Here is a 20,536-nt window from a genome sequence, read left to right as displayed (position 1 = left end):
CTAGAATTTATATTATTTACTCAAAATATCAGAGGATATAGAAGGCATTATTTTTTAGGCTCTTATAATAACCGACGCGACCGTGTTTTCTCTTTATAAATGTAAGGCTATTTTGGTTTTAGGTGCTTTCCGCATCGTGCATTGACAATACCGAGAGAATAATTCTTCATTTTAGCCGTCGTTGTACAATGTAGCCATATCACACCGGGGATTAATAAATCTTTCCGTAAGTTTCGCATATATCATCGACATATATTAGACATACTTAGACAAGACACCAAAGGATCGATGAGTTGCGGAAAATTACGTTATAGGTCGAAAGGCTGATATCCCGTGGGAGCAAACTCAGCGGGTCCGAGCTATTTTTCCTTCCATAGCTTGAACTGGCGTTATCCTGACGTCCACCCCTTGCCCCCATCGTCGCATCGATCTATATCCACTCCCTACTCTCTGCTTCCTGCTGCCCTTGCATCCCGAATCTTTATCCTAATTCCCACTTGTCCGCTCATTGTTCCTCACTTCGACACCGTGAAAAATTGCAGCGGAAACTTAGCGAAATGAAGAATATTCCAAGTTTTTTCATAACGCGCTCGTACACGTCTCTTGCAGAGCGTACATATATCTCGCAGACGGAGTGAGATGGTCGGAACCGATCTATCTTAATTAAAACTAAATAATTGCTTATAATTAAATTGCACTTTCAACTTAGGCGAGGCAGTTGATTTTTCATAATAAGAAAAGAGAGAATAAAGTATAATATTGGAATTGCAAATTTAAGACGATAAATATCGCTGCAAGACAGACAATTAATTTCAGTCATGGGACTCAAAAATTAGAAGAAATAAAATATAATTTCTCGGAGATAAAATAGATTTATGTAATTATATAAGATCCTATGTATATGTATATATGGCAAGATATAATTAAATCCACAAAATTTGACGTGATTGTACACTGAGAAGAAAAAATTGACAACTTGAGTAAATTCGTTCAACTAATTTCATTTTTTTAATTGATATATTTAATTATTTAAGTCAAATACAATATTAATAAATGTAATATGATGTATAGTTGACTTAAATATTTTAATATTTTAATTTAAAAAATAGTAATTGGTTAAACGGATTTAGTCAAGTTAACAACTTTTTTTCTCAGTATATATATGCGCATATACAATTGTGCCAAATTTTGGATATAATAAGGATATAATTTTTTATAATTTTATATATATATATATATATATATATATATATATATATATTAAAACTAATTTTTGAAATTGTAATTAAATTACGCAGTTGTTAATTGTTACGCATTATCTCATCCTGTATAATTACTTTATTAATATTATAAAAAATAATTAATTTTGCAATTTTGTTCTCTTTAGCAATAAACAGTAAAAATTAATAAGTAATTAATATTTCTCTCTTGATTCAAAGGCGTAATCTTTTATATTTAATTCAATTATATTTCTCTCTATTCGATTTTCACGTTTTTCATTGTCATATCTGGATATATACGTGCGACGTCGCAATGCGTTTCAAATTACTTTAGCACAATGTATTTCCTTCAGAAATCGGAAGAGTTCTTCGGTTAGACCGACCGCAAAAGCCTTAAAGTTTAATCGCGTCGCGTTCGGAGAGCATAGCGTGTACTTTATATAAACGGACATGCTCTTACAACTTGGACAAATTCTTTACAATTCGTGAGCTTTTGCAATATGACAAAGGCTGATTTCAACGGGAATGAAAACTGATTTCCTTCGTTCCTATAACTATTTTACTCAACGCGCATTCCAAACATCGAAGAGAACCATTCTTCGCAGGCTGCCGCTTAATCGGCACAATGGTTTATTCCATCGCCGACTCGTCACAATCGATTATCGAAGAATTCCTCGCGCGAGGAACTCTTCGGAACCACGGTTTAACTAGAAAAGTAAGTGGAGAAGAATGGATCTTTCTGAGAAACGACATGAGAAAGACGACTTGATCAAACCAGAAGAATTATCTTCTCATCTCATGCTGATTGTAAAACCAAATCGAGGAGCTTCTTTCATTTTGAGAGAATTCTTAAAGAACGCGCGCGATCGAATCAGTAATTGCATTACTCAATTTTTCTTCAGATACGGGTAAATCTATTTTTTTTTAATTCCAAAGATAATTATAAATAATTATAATTTTATTCCACAGATAATTATAAATATCATAAAAAGATACTAATTAATTAGCAAGAAACATAAGCGGAAACATTTGAAATTAATAGCTAAATATAATTATAATATGAGGATTTGTTATTTCAATTTAAAGTCTCTTTAACTAGATTCATTTTTAAATAACTAAAATTAAATCAAAGCATAGTCTATTAGATATATCACAAAAAGGACAAAATTGGGGGAAATCTCTTGTTGTATAAAGTATTATATTTCTTATATGTATAATATTAATTTAAATTAATTTAAAACATTTTACATGTCAATTGGAACATAATAAATATTTTAGGATATTATTTGATAGTTGTAACTAGAATTGTAATTATAGTTATATGTGTAACGTGTTTTTCAAGCTATTAAATGACATGTTTAATATCTCACCAAATCCTTTAAAATAATACGATATAAAAATCGCTAAAATATTATTATCGATTTATTTTAGCAATTAATCTTTTTAATATATAATTATAAAAGAACATATATATATATATATATATATATATATATATATATATATACGTAAGAAATATTCTTTCCTATTTATTTTTAGAATGAAAACTAGTCGACACGTAAAATATAACATATGTGAGACGAATTACAATTATAGATCCTCAAGGGACTTAATAGACATACGGTGTTGTTCGGAGAGGAAATGGATTGTTTTTAGAGTGCGGAGAGGAATGTCCGTATCTCTCACGTAATCAGCCCTGTGACTGAAAAAGCTTCTTGGGTGAGGTGAAGGGAGCTGCAGGGTGATGAGGTCACGTTGTACCTCGGGTCTGGTTCACGTGCTGCATATCAAGGATCTCGAGCATCTATATCTTCGCGCTGCAGGAATACTGCCTTTCGCACATCCGTGTTTCTTTATGTGTCTACTGTAAATTTTGCTGTATAATTTCGCACGCTATTGTCAAATACCATTGCTTGAGCATTGTAAGTGCTTCCTAGTTGCAACAATCAAATCTGACAAATCCTGATTATTCTTTCACGCGCATAGTAGTTATCTTCTATTTATTCTGGAAATATTTTCATTTTAGTGTTGTTAGCTTTTAAAAAAGGATATAACAAAAAGAGACAGCACTAGCATTGTAATTAGACTAGCAATCAGATTTTAAATTAACTAATTTCGAAGAAACAATAATTATTTATACAATATTCAAATATTAAATAATATTTTTATTGAAAACTTCAATTTCTAAGATTATTGTTGCATTTCACGACTAATAATTTCGACATAAAATGGATACAATTTTAAATGGATGGTTGATCAATTTTTTAATGTCTTTCTGCGAAAAATTTATTAATTAAAATATATTCCAGACAACATGTACGAACATTGTTCAATAGTATTATTAAAAAAATAATTTTTGGTGATTTTCATTAATAAGAGTTGTATAGATATTCTTCTTTGATTATTGTTGCGCTACATTTTCATGCGATTTGAATGGTTTGCTAATGACAATAGTTTATCTCTTCTTCAACAGTTATTCAACAATGTTAGCAGTATGACTGCACCTTTTTTCGATAAGAAATATCGCTCAACTATCAAATAAATTAGATTGAATAAGGCATCAAGATAAAATTGTTTTTCGACAAGTCAGTATTGCCTTGTTTAAGCAAACTAGCTTGATTTGCATAGGTTTTTAAACGAGCATAGCCGAGATGAGAAGATTCTAGAGGATGTAAATCGGCGTCGAGAGACTCGAGACGATAGAAATATGCCCAGCCGCTTCAAGATACGGTAGCTAACTTGTTGAATAGCGGAAACTGCGGTTAGGCTTATATGGAACAATGCGGTTTAATTGAAAGCCATATCCCTCGTACGCGTACATCTCGGGACTAGTTCCTTCCAAGCTATCCTCCGTATTTCCTCGTGTGCGCCACCTCTTCCTAGGGACGCCTAAAATTTATGCGATTCCGACGGTGCGATATACGTGCGACCACGCGAAGGGTCAAGTGATTTGTGAGACTCCTTCGGAGCCGTGCACCGCACCGCGAAGGCATTAAGACATATTTCCGTTGTCCCAACCTGGGAAAAGTGTTTTAAAATTGCACGAGTCACTTAAGCGTGTTGGAGGATTTACATCGTCTCCCCCTCTGGAATTTCGCTTAAGGTACGCTGTATCTTTCTTTTTTTTTTGGCACGTCGCGGTTAAAAGGTTCAAGGACTAACTCTATAAAATAGAACATCCATATAGAAATTGTTAATATCAAAATCGATTGCGGGATAAACAGGAGTGCAACGAAAAAAGTCATGAGAAAATAGCAACGAAAAAATAGAAATAGTGATATACTTAAGACGCAAGTGTAAAATTAATAAAATTGTAAAAATAGATAATAAAAATAGAAATGTTTCAATTTTTTTATAATTTTTTATAGCTCTTATACAAGATTAACTTTAATGTTATCAACAATTTAACATTTTAAAATCGTTATAAGAAACTTAATAATTTGTCCTTTTCTATCTCTCTCATTCTCTCTCTCTCTCTCTCTCTCTCTCTCTCTCTCTCTCTTTCACGGAAAATATAAATATTATATATAAAACTTTTCTGAGCTTTCTTCATTTTGGAAGCAATATTTGCATATTACATAATTTTTTTTGCGTTATACAATCTTATAGCAAATGCAAAAAAAAAATATATTACAGCAAATTGCAAAAAAATTGTTTTTGTTAGAAATGTTTTATTTTTAATACAAATTTTTATTTTTTCATATTTTTAAGGAAAACATTTTTAATATATTTTTATTTAAAAAAATGGTTTTTTTTTTATTAATCAGTTGATAAAAATGTTTGAGGCACACATTTTATTAATTATATACAAAATTTTAATTTTATAAGAACACAATTTTGCATTTACTTATTTCTTGTAGTTAATTGAAATTTCACTATGCAAAAGCGGATGTACCGTGCATTATGCTAATCGTGCGTTCAATTGTCGCGCAGGGTACAAGGTATTCTAATCGAAAACATCCCCCAAACACAGCCGGTTTATTACGTTCTCGTTAACTTAATTAATTGACTTACGCCGTCGTCAAGTGTACATTAATTAATGAACGCGCGTAATTAATCAAAGTCGCTGTTGCGGTTTATGCGACAAACGATATTGGACGTCTAAAAACATAGGCCATATATCATGGATGGCAAATTAATGTTGTATAAAACAAGAGAAATGTTATGTTCTAAGAAAACAAGTCGCGGTAATTAAAAATATTATAATTCTGAAGTAGCTTTTATATAGAGCATTCCGAAACACGACAAACTTTTAATATATTGTTTTTAGATTTAAAGTGGCTGTATTATATTTGTATAATTTTTATAACTATTAATTATTATTATCACAGCATATGTTTTTTTATATAAAATGTTATATGTTTTATATAAATTTTTTTTTGTAGAAAACCGCATAAAAATTGATATGTATATTACATACAGTAATTACATACAAATTAGAACATATAGATTTGCATGTATATTCTGATAAAATAATGTATATTAAGCATTATTTTATTAGCTCATCAGAAACTTCATAGTTTATTGATAAAATTTTGAAATATTTTTAAATAATTTTATTTGAGTTCATATTCTTCGTACAATCGTTTTTTTTTTTTTATTTTTTACGTGCTTTTACTTTCACGAATATATCACCAATATATTATTCAGCATATACGCAATATATGAAATTAAAAAATGCCGCGCAAAATTATGTCAGAGATTCAAAATGTTATAATTTATATTTAATACAATACACATACACACACATACGTTCAAAATTTTACATGCCAGAAAAAAAGATTTAGACTGCTAACTATCCTTATTGCTCTTTGAAGTAATGCTCCACGTTAAATTTCAATTAACTCAAATATCAATTAATTTGTGTATGCCTTTAGGAACTATGTATGTATGTGTGAATTTAATTTATCATTACAGGTAACAGGCGCAAGATCAAATACGAAATTAAACTGAGTAGGAAAACAGTGTCGAGCCATCTGGTGCAGCAGGAAAATCTCTTTCTCTTTTTCTCTTTTTATTGTTTTTTAAAAAATATGTAATAAATTCCTAAAACTGTCATTTATAAGGCAAAAAACTTTTATGTTTTTGTCATTTAATTGTTTATAAAAAAAGAAATTTATATTATTATTTAAATATTATTTTATCAATTTAATAATTAAAAATAAAAACATATAACATGAAAATAAAGAAAAGTATAAAAAAAAGTAAAATATTTTTTTATTTTTGCAGTGCGTAATACTTCGTAATATAAAATTCTTAACCGAAATATGCATCTATATTTATATAGAATATATATATATATATATATATATATATATATATTTTTTTTTTTCATATAATTAATGTTCCCTTAAAAAAACTTGTAAAATTTTTCTAAAATCTATAGTTGAGTGTCTAATTACTTCGTATTACTTATGTCATGTAATACAACTCATTTTATATCTTCTGCGCTAAAAAAGTGCACAATAAATAATTCTTTACAATATTTGTTATTTTAACATATTTATATTTGTAAATTGATAAATAAACAATTGTTTTCTAATCAAATTTACAAAGCTAATTTATGGCTTTATGCGCATTTAATAATTCATAATATATCGATCCATGATGAGCAAAGAAAGCTTTTGTCAGGAAAACTGTTCTTGCTGTTTCAGTTTATCTGCATTATATATTAAAGCAATACGCCGGTGAGCTCGTCATCGACCGGCTAATTTACGTTTTATCAACTTTCATCAAGAGCCCTTGTGTACAAGGAGAAGAAACATGACCTGCTAAAACCTGCTTCGGTTCACCCTCGTTTTGCGGTTTCTAGAAACATCAGGCTACCCCTTTAGGCAAGTTTTTCCGCAAAGAAAAAACATTTACTACCGGTAGCCATATTACCTCAGTGTCCTTCTGCTCTTTTCATCCATCTCCCTATGGTTCCTCTCGACATTCACAAGCTACTCACTTCACAGAACGAAGAGCGAGATGTTGGCGCTAATTAAATCTTGTATAAAAAAACAGAATAGCTTCATCTTGTTGTCTATTCATTCGGTATATTTTCCCTGTTTTAATAAAGAATTAACTAGAGCTGTTGTAAAGAATTTATTATTTTCTTCTCTTTTGTAATTTCTCATCAATCTATCAAAATGTTCATTAGTTTATTTTTTATGATAAGATTTATCATTGCGCGTTTCAGCATACATCAATATTTTTCATTTTTTGGATTTGTTTAATGGAAACGTATATTTGTTAATAATTTTTTTTTTTAATTATTTCACAAAGCCACAGTTAAACCAAGCTTTCTTATAACCTTTCATAAATCTTTCTTTCAACGAGCTAGGACCCGACGATTGACTGGCGACATCGGTCGCCGTCATATATCAATTATTAAGGACTATATTCGTTCGCTTCTGTCAGAAGGATGGCAGACACTCCTCGGCAATAGTCCTGGAAGCTATCTCGTACCGCCTAGAGTTGACTCCTGCGGGACCGAAATTGAGTCACATGTCCGAATGAAAGATTCAACAAAAAATACTATGAGTCAACTGAAATGTAGTAAATGGACGAGAGTAAAGGCGTTAGATCGTGAATAAAAGAACTCGAAAGATTCTAAATTATTCAATGTTGCAAGGAAAGAGAGAGAAAGAGAGAGAGAGAGAGAGAGAGGGAGAGAGAGCTGTGATACATTATCCGATCTTTTACTACAGAAAGTTGTTGCTTCTCTGCTTTGATCTAAACTCCATTTCGAATATCTTTCGTTAATCTTATTATTCGACAATTGTTAGCATCATATTCTCGCCGAATAATGTATACTTTTTACCTTTTAACTGCGTTTTTACTTTCCTTTTTAATCCAGTTGTGCAAGCATTTCAATCCGTTCATAAAAGACAACTTATAATATATAAATCAGAATTAATATTTTATACAATATTTAATATACAAACAGATGCATATAATTATGTGCGAAAATATATAATCTAATTGTAAGACAAAAAATAGACAAGCAAAAAACAATTGCTGTTATGTTTCAATGAATGCAAATACTTTTTATGATCCGACAAACAAGATCCGGCAAGAGCAGTCTCTCATAGACATGAAGTGAATAAGAAAAAGAAAACAAATATAAAAAAAGGAGTCACCATCAAAAAGCAGTTGCCAGCTAAAATACTGTACTAATTGTGCACGATGTGTCGTTGCGGGTGTGCGCTACCTGTTTACGGCTACCTGCTTGTGCGAGTTTCGCTAGTTCACACTCACTATCGAGATCGCGCCAAGTACTTTCCGACGCCGTTAATAACGAAAAAAGCACCTCGGTCACGGCCGAGACACCGGCACACCGGCAAATTGTGCATTATATATTTACAAATCCCGTTTACGCGCGCTAGAAAAAGCGTAATAGCCATGAAGAAAGAAGCATTTTGTGCTTATTGAATTATGTACGAATCCTGTATTTTATACATACCAACCGAGGCTTACTATTCTTGCGAATAAAATGCGTTATTAAACTATATACGATATACAGAATATATATATATATATATATATATATATATATATATATATATATATATATTTTAAATATAATGTAGTATTAGCATAGATTGTATTTTCACCATATATTTGCTACATAATTGTTCAAAATAACATTATGCTATTATACATATACATATATAATAGCATAATGTAATTTTGAACAATTATAATGCAATACGTATGGTTAAATTTGTATATACAAATATTTTATATATATCATTATATATCATTTTTTGTATATACAAATATTTTATATATATCATTAAATATCATTTTTTGTATATACAAATAAATATTTTATATATTTTATTATATATCATTTTTTTTATTTTTTTATGTTAGAATATGTCTATATAGAAATATGTAATAATTGATTTTTTTTTATCAATAATTTTTAATTATTGTATATTAATCATATTTAAATTTTCATTGTCTAAATAAAAGTAAAAATATTAATTCTTACAACAATAATTCAAATTAATGTAAAATCACTCATATTATTTATTTATAATGCATAAATACAAAAAAAAAATAAAATTTTGCATATAAAAACATTTGTAAAATATATGTTTGTTATGATATAAAAATATTATTTAATTATTAATTAATTTTGCATTATTGCATTGTGCTAAGCAACGGTTTTAAATATTTCTTCTTAATGATATATATATTAATTTTCGAGTATTGTATTTTAGTTTGGAATTGTATTGTTTATATAAATAAATACTGTTTATTGTACGTAATTAGAATGTAATAAAATGCTATTTTGTTATATATTATAGCTATTATTTATATAATATATATTATTTATATAATCATTATAACTTGATGGAAAATGCAATTAATTAGTAACTAAAATGCGTAAAATTTTAAATGACCAATAGTGCGAGAAGAATGATAGAACGAAAAGATATCAAATATGAGATAAAGAGAAAAAAATTAAAGAGAGAAAAAGATGTGCTAATATCGCAGATTACATATGTAACGTACAGACAATAGATAAATGCATGAGTAATAGAAATGTATAATATCATATCTACATTTCGGACCACAAATTGCCTCTTTAAACTGGTTATTACAATCTGAATAATGAATTCATTGTGACCATTTAAATGTCGCAGACCCGATAAAATGCAATGGTAATAACACTTTACAATTTACACTTCAATATAACAGGTAATAAGCTATTATAATTATGATTGATACTTCAATATATTGTACATCATAAATTGTGTTGTTAATATAACTTTTTAATCATCTAATTTATGATCAGACAGTATGTGTCAAGATTTTACATTATTCTGTTACACATATTACTTTTTCAATTAAAGAATAAAAAATTCTCAATTTGCATTTGATATCAAAAGCTTTATTAATGACGATTACTTTTTTTACGGAAAATGACTTATTAATACATATTTTGTTAATACATGAAGATGAATTGTTTATTAATTTGTTTTTGGTAACTCGTATGACATATGTTATAAGGAATTTTATTTTAAAAAATGTTGACTATTTTTATCATCTTCTTTTATAATTTCTTGTAAATAATAGTTAAGCTTAAAGATTTACCTCAAAGGTAATCTCTTTCTTTCTAAATCAGTATTAACTCATTCTAATCTCATTTGCCTTTATCCGTAATCATGTTAACATTCATTGATGTCCATTTAGAATAACTGTTTATCATTGTTCACATCATCACTGGCAATGAGAGAAATCATTGATAAATGCAAAAAGAAGACATTGTTCTCTTATATATCGATATGACACTTCGACATTTGACTCATGCGGAGTGCGCGCGAACGGAAATAACAGACGATAGACGAACGGACTGACTGTCCACGTTGTGTAAGCGACGTTAAGGACGATAACGTTATCGTACCTTCATCGTTATCGCACCCCGGAGGCGTTGCCCTCACGGGCCAACTTCTAAGGCAGTCGACCTTCTCGCAGGCTTTCGTTCTGCACGCTAACAACTACGCCGCCCTTCGAAGGCCATTGCTCCGACGTCCAGAGTAATTATAACAGTCATTTTGCAATTGCAACTTTGCTCATTTAAGTGGATAATCTCTCTACGAAATGTGGTGTTCATAACGCGTTGCACAATTAGAGTACCTTAATTGCAGTATTTATATCTATCTGAAACATGCTATAATCTGATCCGCCAAAGAATCCAGTGACAGGATTCTGTATTCAAGACAATTCTGGGATAATATTAATAATCATAGATAAATATTTTATATGCCCTATACATTTGCGAATAGCGTTACTTAGTAACGTTGACAGATATGCTGACAAATATTGCATATATATATATATATATATATATATATATATATATATATATATATAATGTAGTAGCAACAGTAGAAATAGACGTAGCACTATGGCTATATATAATATGTATTTGTGACTTACAATATAATTGATATGTCCATCTCGTTCATGTTTCCTAGAAAGAACCCTCACAGAATACAAAAATTGTCGCAACGGAAAAAGACGCGTATACGGGTTTCTAATTTCGCCAGGTGAAAGCGCGTAAATGCGGATCGCGGACGTGGACATCGGCATTGCAAGTAACTTGCATTTACTTCGTATGTGGAAACCGCATATGGATGTTGCCTACATCACATGTATGCATATTAAAAATACGCTGGAAGAGAACATCGTACTGTGCGCGATATATTACACTACCGGAGATTACAAAATAAATTTCCATGAACTTTGTGTTAATTTTGATCGTACAAAGTCAAGTCGTATCATTTGATTAATGAAAATATAAATTAAATTTAAAGATTACACACGAAATAAAAACATTGTTCTCATAAAAGCATCTCATTAATTTCATCCATTTTATACTTAACTCCATTTTATAATAAATAGACGTAAGATCACTTTTTATTCCTATTTATAAATGCGACTAATAAATGATACGTATATTATTATAATATTTACGCGACATTTTTAAATATATATACAAATTTTTATTACTTAAAACATTTTAGAAAAATAGTTGATTTAAAAAAAGAGATAATTTACAAATAAAAAGAACTCATTTTATAGAAAGATGTATATCAATTAAATTCTTTTCGTTAAAATTACATCACGTTTTTGGCACAAAGAAAATAAAACCAAGCAAGAAAATAAGAAAAATTTTCTAATCACTGAAGTCACGACTTGTTTTAAGTCTTTCTCTCTTTGTTGTACAGTTAATTTAGCAGAAACTTTGATGTGACTTAAAGTTATGTAGAAGCAATTCAAAGCATCCTCAATCAGTTGCACTGATCACAATGTTGACTTCACGAGACGTGCAAGCAAGTGCCTGTATTTCATAGCGCTACGTGTTGTACGCGTTATACATATATTCGATCAATACTCGAAGTTATTGAATCGTAAGACCAAAAGACTCGTTCTCGCGGAAAGTTCAGTCATTGGGTTCTAAACTTTCGTCATTATCACAAATGACTAATGAATAGTACGAGATGTATTTATAATTATATTTTAATAATCGAGATGGACTGAACAAGCAAAAAGCAAAGTCATTTGTTGCGCCGTTGTTTGCCGATTCTTGATAATTAATTTTGCGCGAATAAACTTTAATTAGTAGTGTTAATTAAAAATGCACGCTTTGTACGACAGTTTATAAACTATGAAGAGCGAATTTTAAAAACTGTTCTTTGAAAAAAATATGATAGATATATATATACTAGCAGCAGTTTATTTTTATTTTGCCGCAATTTTATTTGAAAGTTAATTAACGCAAATAATTATGAGAAAATTAATAGTAAATTTAAGAATTATGATACATTTTGATTTCCATAAAAGAAAGTTGATATTAATCAATTTAAAACTTAGGATTCTGTATGTTTTCTATGTAAAAATAATAAAAATTCTCTTAAAATAAATCAGTAAAAATATCATTGATTAAGCAGTGCCAGTGACAAGACTGAAGACCGAAGATTAATAAAACATTTACATTTTGCTCTTCAATCTTATGTTTTATTAACTATGACAATAACATTTCATTAAAAAATCAATTACTATTATTAGCTAATTTTTCTCAATGTGTTTAAACAAAATTCTAATTTATAATAATTTAATAATTTTCACGTTTTAGTTAGAATAATTTCTAGAAAGATCTAATTGTTATCGTATCTATCAGATTTTTAAATTTCTGTTTGTTTCAATTTTCTGTATTATATTCCTCTTAAACGGCCTTCGACAACACCTGGATGGAGCGTTAGTTTTTTTAACTCTTGGCATCAATGTCATTCACATATACACACCCACATTTGTATTTATATACGTATATATTAAACGATATCCCTACATTCAAATCTTTATCTACCACGATTTCGAAATCTATGTACTACTGTGTTTGTCGAAGCTAGTGGTCGTCTCGAAATCGTTAAAATACAACTCGGTAAACACACTCCGTCTCGATTTCTAATCACGTTAATTATTCTTTTAAATCTCGACAATTTCGATATTTTCAATAACCAAAAATCCACATATTTAAGGCTACTTATTAAACAAAATAAGATTTCATTGTTTGCAGTGCTATACTTATAACTGAAACCCCACTGTGTATCAATGATAATATAATTATTTAATAGAGAGTATATTTTTTTTTAAGGAATATAATATGCTAATAATTACATGTTTTTGCTAACATGCTAAATTTGCCGAATACTGTCGTTATCGTGAATTACATAAAATACTGATATAATACTGAAAGCAAACAAATAAATGTTTTTAAAACTGTAGAGATATACTTGATAATTGATAACGTTATCGTATATTTATTGCGCGATAAAAACATAAATCATTTATAATATTTTTAGAGATATAAATTTGTACAAATTTTTTTAAAGTAATGTAAACGCATCGAATCAATGTATTTAATTCTAGAAATTTTAATGTATACCAAAATATAGTAGAAAATTTCTTTTTTTGTACAAGATGTCCTACAAAAAGTTGCATAAATTAATCAGCTGTTATTTTTAAACGCACATGGAAAAAAACAGAGGAAATAAAAAATATTCTATAAAAGATATACAGTTTTATTTACATATTTACATACTAAAAACAATTAGAGATATTTTTTATTATTTAATAAAAAAGCCAAATATCGACAATCTGATATATATTTTCAAAGTGTAATAATTGAAACTAAAATTAAGTCTATTTCGTGATGAATGGCAAGTGACAAAAGAAATGATACATTCTTTACAGTTTCAAAAAAGACTTAGTTTCTGTCTCTATTTTGACGGTGCGCACTTTGAAATATACTATATTATTATATAAGATAGGCAATTTTTTTAAACGTTTATTATGTGATAAAATATCTCTAATGTCTTTAATTCATATATAAATAAAATTGCTAACTATCTTCTCTATTAAAAGATATTTTATTTTTTTTTACTCTCTTTCTATGTGCATTTAAAAATGACAGCTCATTAATTTCAAGAATTTCCCATGGAATATTCTGTACATAAATGAAAAAAACATTCAATGTAATTATTATACATTGTAAATCACTTTAATTTATAAATAACAATTTATAATAAACATTTGCAAGTTTAATTACTATAGAAAAATTAAAATCAAGAACAAAAATATAAAAAAAATTTATTTTTATCTTGTTTATTAATTTCTTCATAACGTAAGAATAAGTAATATATATATATATATATATATATATATATATATATATATATATATATATATATAAGAAAGACACGTATGAGAGAGGAGAGAGAGATAAAACATCGACTAAATTATAAAAATAAAATGCTATATCTATATGATTAATAGATTATTAATAGATGAATAAAGAATATTAATTATTTTTTTTCTACAGTTTCAATATATCTTTAAATCAATCTAAGTGAATAAAAACAATTATGTATAAACCATAAAGAGAAAGTATACAAATAAATAACTTATTAATAAACTTTTTATTAATAAATATTTTCTTATATCTATAATTTATTGTAATATCTTCAATGCTGGTCGACATGTACAATTTCCGCATTCGTTTCGTGTATTGCAAAAGAACGTAATCTAAAAAAAAAAACCCGCATGTACCTATTGTACGTGCTTTTTAAGAATGATGTAATATTTTTATGTAGCATCACTCTTTACCCGCGCGGGTCATAAATAAATATCGATTTTGACATTTTGTACTGTTTGCATGATTCATTGCGACGAATTTAAATGTCTCTGTTCTCTACAGCCGATGGTATTCGCGTATACACCTGCAAATCTGTTTTTTTTTTCTCGCATTTTCAACACTTTTATTTTTATCTCTCGATGAAGCTCAATTGCATTCTGTTATGCAGGATTATATTTCGAAAAGAGACTAAAATTACTATGTCGAATGCCTATTAAGTAAAAAATATATTGATTAAATATATTAACAAAGATGCATGCTTCCTCGTGTATTAGAATCTGATATTTTCAAAAAAAAAAAGATAATTATTTAAAAAGTTTTTCTTTGATTTAGATAGAGCCGATTTCAACACTTTCTAGTATTGCTTTGCAGTTATAAAGTTGATAATATAAATATTTAATAAATATCATGCCTTTTCAAAACAATTGAAGACTTAGCAAATATAATTGTAAGTTGAGATTAAGCTGATTATGATCAGAATTGATATTTAAATCAATTTTTAAGAAAGTATGAACACAAAGTATATAATTTATTCATACATAACGCAGATAAATTTTTAATCATCATCTTTTAATGATTATATTCTCTTTATTTAAATAATCACTCTTTATTTCTTATATAATACTCTGCTGACATTTTCTTATTTCTCAATCTCATATTCGCAATAAGTTCATTTAAAACTATGTATATATAAATCAAACATTATTTAAATCTATCAATTTAATTAAATGTGATTACTGGTATTTCTTTTTTTCATCATCCACGATATGGTTACAAAATTTTTTCGAAATATATGACTTCGCACATCGCAAAGGAAAAAGAATATGATACGATGAGACGAAGTAGGTAGAATTGGTGTAGGAATGTCGCGAAGTGCATTAAAGTCTCGTTGGGATGGTTTCAGGCGCAAAACTCACTCGAGCAAGGACTCGGTTCGCGTCCACGGAAGTGGATCCGATGGAAAACTCTGGCGCCGCAGAATCCGCCTTGGGGACAAACTAGACTTGTGCCAAATGGAGTCAACGTTTTCGCCAACGATGCTTCTCTTTCTCGCGGTAGAAGACGTCCTCGAGTAAAAAAGATAATAATGGGATCGAATGAAATGCAAAGTGATAAACAAGTAATTACCTTCCTCCATAAAAGCAGCCGAATCGACGTGGAATCTCGATAAATGGTAGAGGTATTCTCGATAAATCGGCGATTAAAGTGATCTCCATATAACTTTGCGATACTGTTTTTACATTTTGTTGCCAGAGAAAATTTGTTTTGTCAAAAAAATACATAAAAAAATGTAAAAACAGCGTCAAAGATATATATATATCCGGGCACTATGTTATTACACATTTATATACAATATATATGTATATATAAAATTAAAGCATTAAATACGTGCGGGTAAAAAGATTAAATTAATTTATAATATTTTTTTATTTATAATTTTCAAGATCAAATTACTTTGTAATTTTCTGAAAGATAGAAAATTGAATAATTATTAATCTGTTGCTAATAAAAATAATTTTGATATTTAGTGACATCTTATAATTAAAAAATAAAAATTAATATTGAAGAGAAAGAAAATATAGTTTCTAATTTTATTTTGTCGTTATTTTCGTCTGTCATTTATATGACTGCAACTGTAAATTTTTTAGGTGCGAGGTGTCTGTTGCATGACTAACGGTATTCATAACGGATTGGGAAATAATTTAGACGCTGCAAAGAGGTCAACTTGTCACTATTGTTACCCATCTATCTATATAAAATATCCATTGATCTTTTGCTTAATTTGCAATAAATACGTATTTAATTTCCCATATATTTAATTCTTCGAAAAAATATGGAGAATTATGGAATGGAGATTATTATATATATATATATATATTGTGATGCATCGTAAAAATATCCATATTTAGTTACTTGAGAAGTAGATGTATATGGATACTCGGAAAGTCTTTCAATTTCAAAGTAAACGTGTTGTTAAATTGATGCCATTGCAAGCTTGATAGTTTCATTAACAGGGACTTTGTGCAAGATCGGTAATGAATCCTGTGGGTGGATAGATCGATAATACATTATGTTACGTTACGTTGCATTTATCGTTTGAAACAAAGTGACATTATGCCATATTAAACCACATGAATTGAAAATGATTAAAATAATGTATGCATATTTCCATTGTATTATCTTTCATAAAATGTCATAGTAATATTAAAATGTAGAAATGTGAAGTACGGTAGGAAATATTAATATTTGAGAATGTTTAATAAAGCATTGCTTAATTATAACATTCTTTGAAGCAGGAAATATTTTTAAACAGGCTTATATAAAAAGAGTACAATATGGCGCGCAAAGCGTATATAACAAAGCATTATACATTGCACTACTGTATTAAATGAGTCATTATAGAAGAGGAAAAAAAGAGGAGAGGGAGAGAAAGAAATGTTCTCTGTAGCTAAAATAATTTGAAAGCGATTAGTTAATAAAGTAAAATCATCTACAGTACAAGTATATCTAAAGGCGACAGTTAATTGATTTAATTGTCTGGTATAATTTTCTAATAATTATGATATATTTTTTTTCTTTAAATTACATCAAGATTAATTTAAAAAAATATTAGTCTAATCTTTTATCATATTTTTGTTATATTAGTATTATTTTTTTAGTTTCAAAATTAATCATTATCTCAATTATCGTTACAGATAGTTCTATCGGCATTGACGCGACATCAAGCACAGAATGACCTGCGATATCTTAATGCCAAAAATATATTCTGCTAAATAAATTTAATCAACTAACGAATATCTGCTTACAAAAATCATAAAAAGATATATTATTATGTATCAATATTTTAATCAAAATGTTGAGTCTATAATAATTGTTACACATGAGGTGACGTAAGATGAGATTAATTTAAATTTTATTAATTTAGAAGAATTGTTTATTATCATTAATTTAATTCTTGCATTAAGTAAATAGATAATTAGTATAGATAGATAATTTGCATTAATATTTCTAAACTATTTTAAGTTTAATATGCATTACAAAAATATTATTTAGATAAAATATGTTTAAATATTTACAAATAAAATTTAGTTATATGAAATATTCTCTACTTTTCGTATTCTTTAACTATGTCTTATTCGTCCGCGCCGACGCTTTCAAAAGAAGCGAAATTTTATCGTACCTCGATATAGGGAGCGATCCAATCGATAGTTTAAAGTGAGTTGTCACTCCAAGATCTACAAGTAGTTAATCGTAAAAGGGAGCTCGCAGAATGCGAGTACAGAACGTAAGCAGGTCTCATGCCAAATCCGATCTGGAGCACAATCGACATGGCTAAAAAAAAATTCAAGAGGTGGGTTATCCGTACGAGAGTTATCGTACTATCGACAAATTGCTTTTAAACCGGATTAATGATACCTTTTCTTACATACTCGCGTTAAATCTTCGAAATAAAAAACGATATTTCCCTTTTTCATAAAAAAAGAAAATTTATATTTTAATTAAATGCACACACGCACATTTTTATCTGAAATATGTATTTCTCAGAAATTATGAAAAATGCTTTATGAAATTTTTTTGTAAAAAAATTGATGATGATCCTTTGTTTAATCGGCGAATAAAGCGTGATATAATATATATTTCCGATAGATCCGCCTTTCGATTCGCTTACATGCCACGCGAATATTATTTTGTCGCGGTTGTTATGTCGGTCATGCATATTTCCACGTGAAAGTAATGACTTCAGGGCAACTGGGAGTAGCCTAACATCTTATATGCTAAGAAGCTACTTTCGCGCAGCGAGAGAGTCTCACTCGCACACTTAAAATGGTACACGTCATCATCCTGTTCTCCAATGAGACTTGTCCACGTTGGAAACTTTTATGGTATGAATTGGTTTGCATATTATTTCTCTTTCCTTCCTTTTTTTTTTTTTTTTTTTCTTTATGCTCTGTTGACCTCATCAAGAGATTTGTGATTAAATATGCTCTTTTGGTTTAGTTAAAAATACATTTGTGTTGAAAAATAAATTTGTCTTCTTAAATATTTTAGTACGAATTTAATTTTTTCTGAAACTCTCTTTTTTTCAACTTCAATAAAATATTTAATAAAATAATTGCCATCAGAATTTAAATACCAGAAATAGATCAATTGTATTAAAGCAATAAAGGATTTCATTTTAATTAATTAATTTTCTTTAGATTTTATTAATTCTGCAATTGTCAATTCGATCTTTTACGCGAATGCTGTTTTAAACAATTACTCTTCGAATCAACTATTAAAAAAACTAGTAAAAAACCAAATCAAAAAATAATAAGATAGAAAAAGAATAAAGCACAGTCAGCAGAATATTGTATCACTAAATAAGTGACTTTAATAAAATTGTTAGAATTACTGGATTATTTTTGCTATCGATAATATTTTTTATTATGTACTCTATCTAATTATTTTTTAATTGATTATTTAATTTTTTTAATTTGATTATTAATATGATTATACATAACACAAAAGTATGACTTTTCTCATAGATGCTAAATATAAACAATTGTTCGTGAGTTCCGTATTTATTTTTATTATTCAAAAACTATGATAAAAGATATGAAATTTAAATATTTGATATTGCAATATTGGAATATATTGTACTCAGCATTAATCTTAACTCTTACTAGAATTAATCGGTTTGTTTTAAATTACTCATGACATCAGCTGTTTCCATCCATTCTATATTCAGTTTACTTATGCGGTTGTTGCGATAAGCAATTCGTTTCATTTAGAAACTGATTAATCTGTAAATTTAATTTATCAAAGAAAAAATGTGTGTTAAAAAAAATGTTGCGAGTATTACACGCAGAATATTGTATTAACAGTAAAAAGGCTTATCATAACTGTTAACGACGTTATCATCGTCATGTTCTCCAAACACAGATATCCACAGTTTTCACTAATTCTGCTATAAATCGACATCCACTTTTAACGCGTCTTGTTAATAAAAACAAATCTCGTAATTAAAATAAAAATTGTTTTATTTCGCACATCCCTTATACACAATCACCAATCTATTCGGATTCCCCCGGTAAGGTATTCGCGTTTTTGCTCAGATATCACTGACCTTGAATCGAACTTGCTGCCGTCCTGTAGCGTGCCGGTGTAGTGCATGGTCAGCTGGTCGCCCTTTTTCGATCTGACATCGCATATTTCAGGCATGTACATCTTGTCCACCTTCAGGCCATTTTCGGGATTGGCCCCGCTAAGGGCCACGATCGCCACCACGAGGAGAAGAGCGTTACGGCACATCGCGAGCACGACACTCGCGCTGTTCGATGTGTAAGAGGCCATGTTCATCAGTCGACGGATGCTCGTGAGCAACTGAATTCTCGGAGCGTTCTACGCCGGCGAGCCGCCTTTCGTTCCCCGTTCATACCGCCGTCCCCGAGCGCTGGCGCCGTGTTCAGGACGAAGACGGGAGCAGCGGAACGAGAGAAGGACGGAGAGTCCGTGCCGTCACATTGCGCCGTCTCAATGGCCTCGCGGAATATGTAGGTCTTTACCTCTCGGGAAAGTCCTTTTCTCTCTCTCTCTCTCTCTTCGCATCTCTGGATACCGCTCGCGACTTCTCGCTCGCAGA

General features: G+C 29.2%; 1 protein-coding gene across 2 annotated transcripts in view; it reads right to left on the bottom strand.

The window, feature by feature from the left end:
* LOC126858932 (FK506-binding protein 2) overlaps positions 1-20,284 on the bottom strand; it is a 60,545-nt gene extending 40,261 nt beyond the window's left edge. The window contains exon 1 of one of the 2 annotated variants that reach the window (XM_050609668.1): positions 20,021-20,284. In XM_050609668.1, the coding sequence (XP_050465625.1) occupies positions 20,021-20,253 (233 nt within the window). In that variant the 5' untranslated portion in view covers positions 20,254-20,284. The remainder of the gene's footprint in view (positions 1-20,020) is intronic. The other variant, XM_050609669.1, reaches the window with a different exon arrangement.
* Between the last annotated feature and the right edge of the window lie 252 nt (positions 20,285-20,536).

This window comes from Cataglyphis hispanica, chromosome 2 (genome assembly GCF_021464435.1).
Source record: "Cataglyphis hispanica isolate Lineage 1 chromosome 2, ULB_Chis1_1.0, whole genome shotgun sequence".
Taxonomy (NCBI): domain Eukaryota; kingdom Metazoa; phylum Arthropoda; class Insecta; order Hymenoptera; family Formicidae; genus Cataglyphis; species Cataglyphis hispanica.
This window is presented reverse-complemented; position numbering and strand designations above follow the sequence as displayed.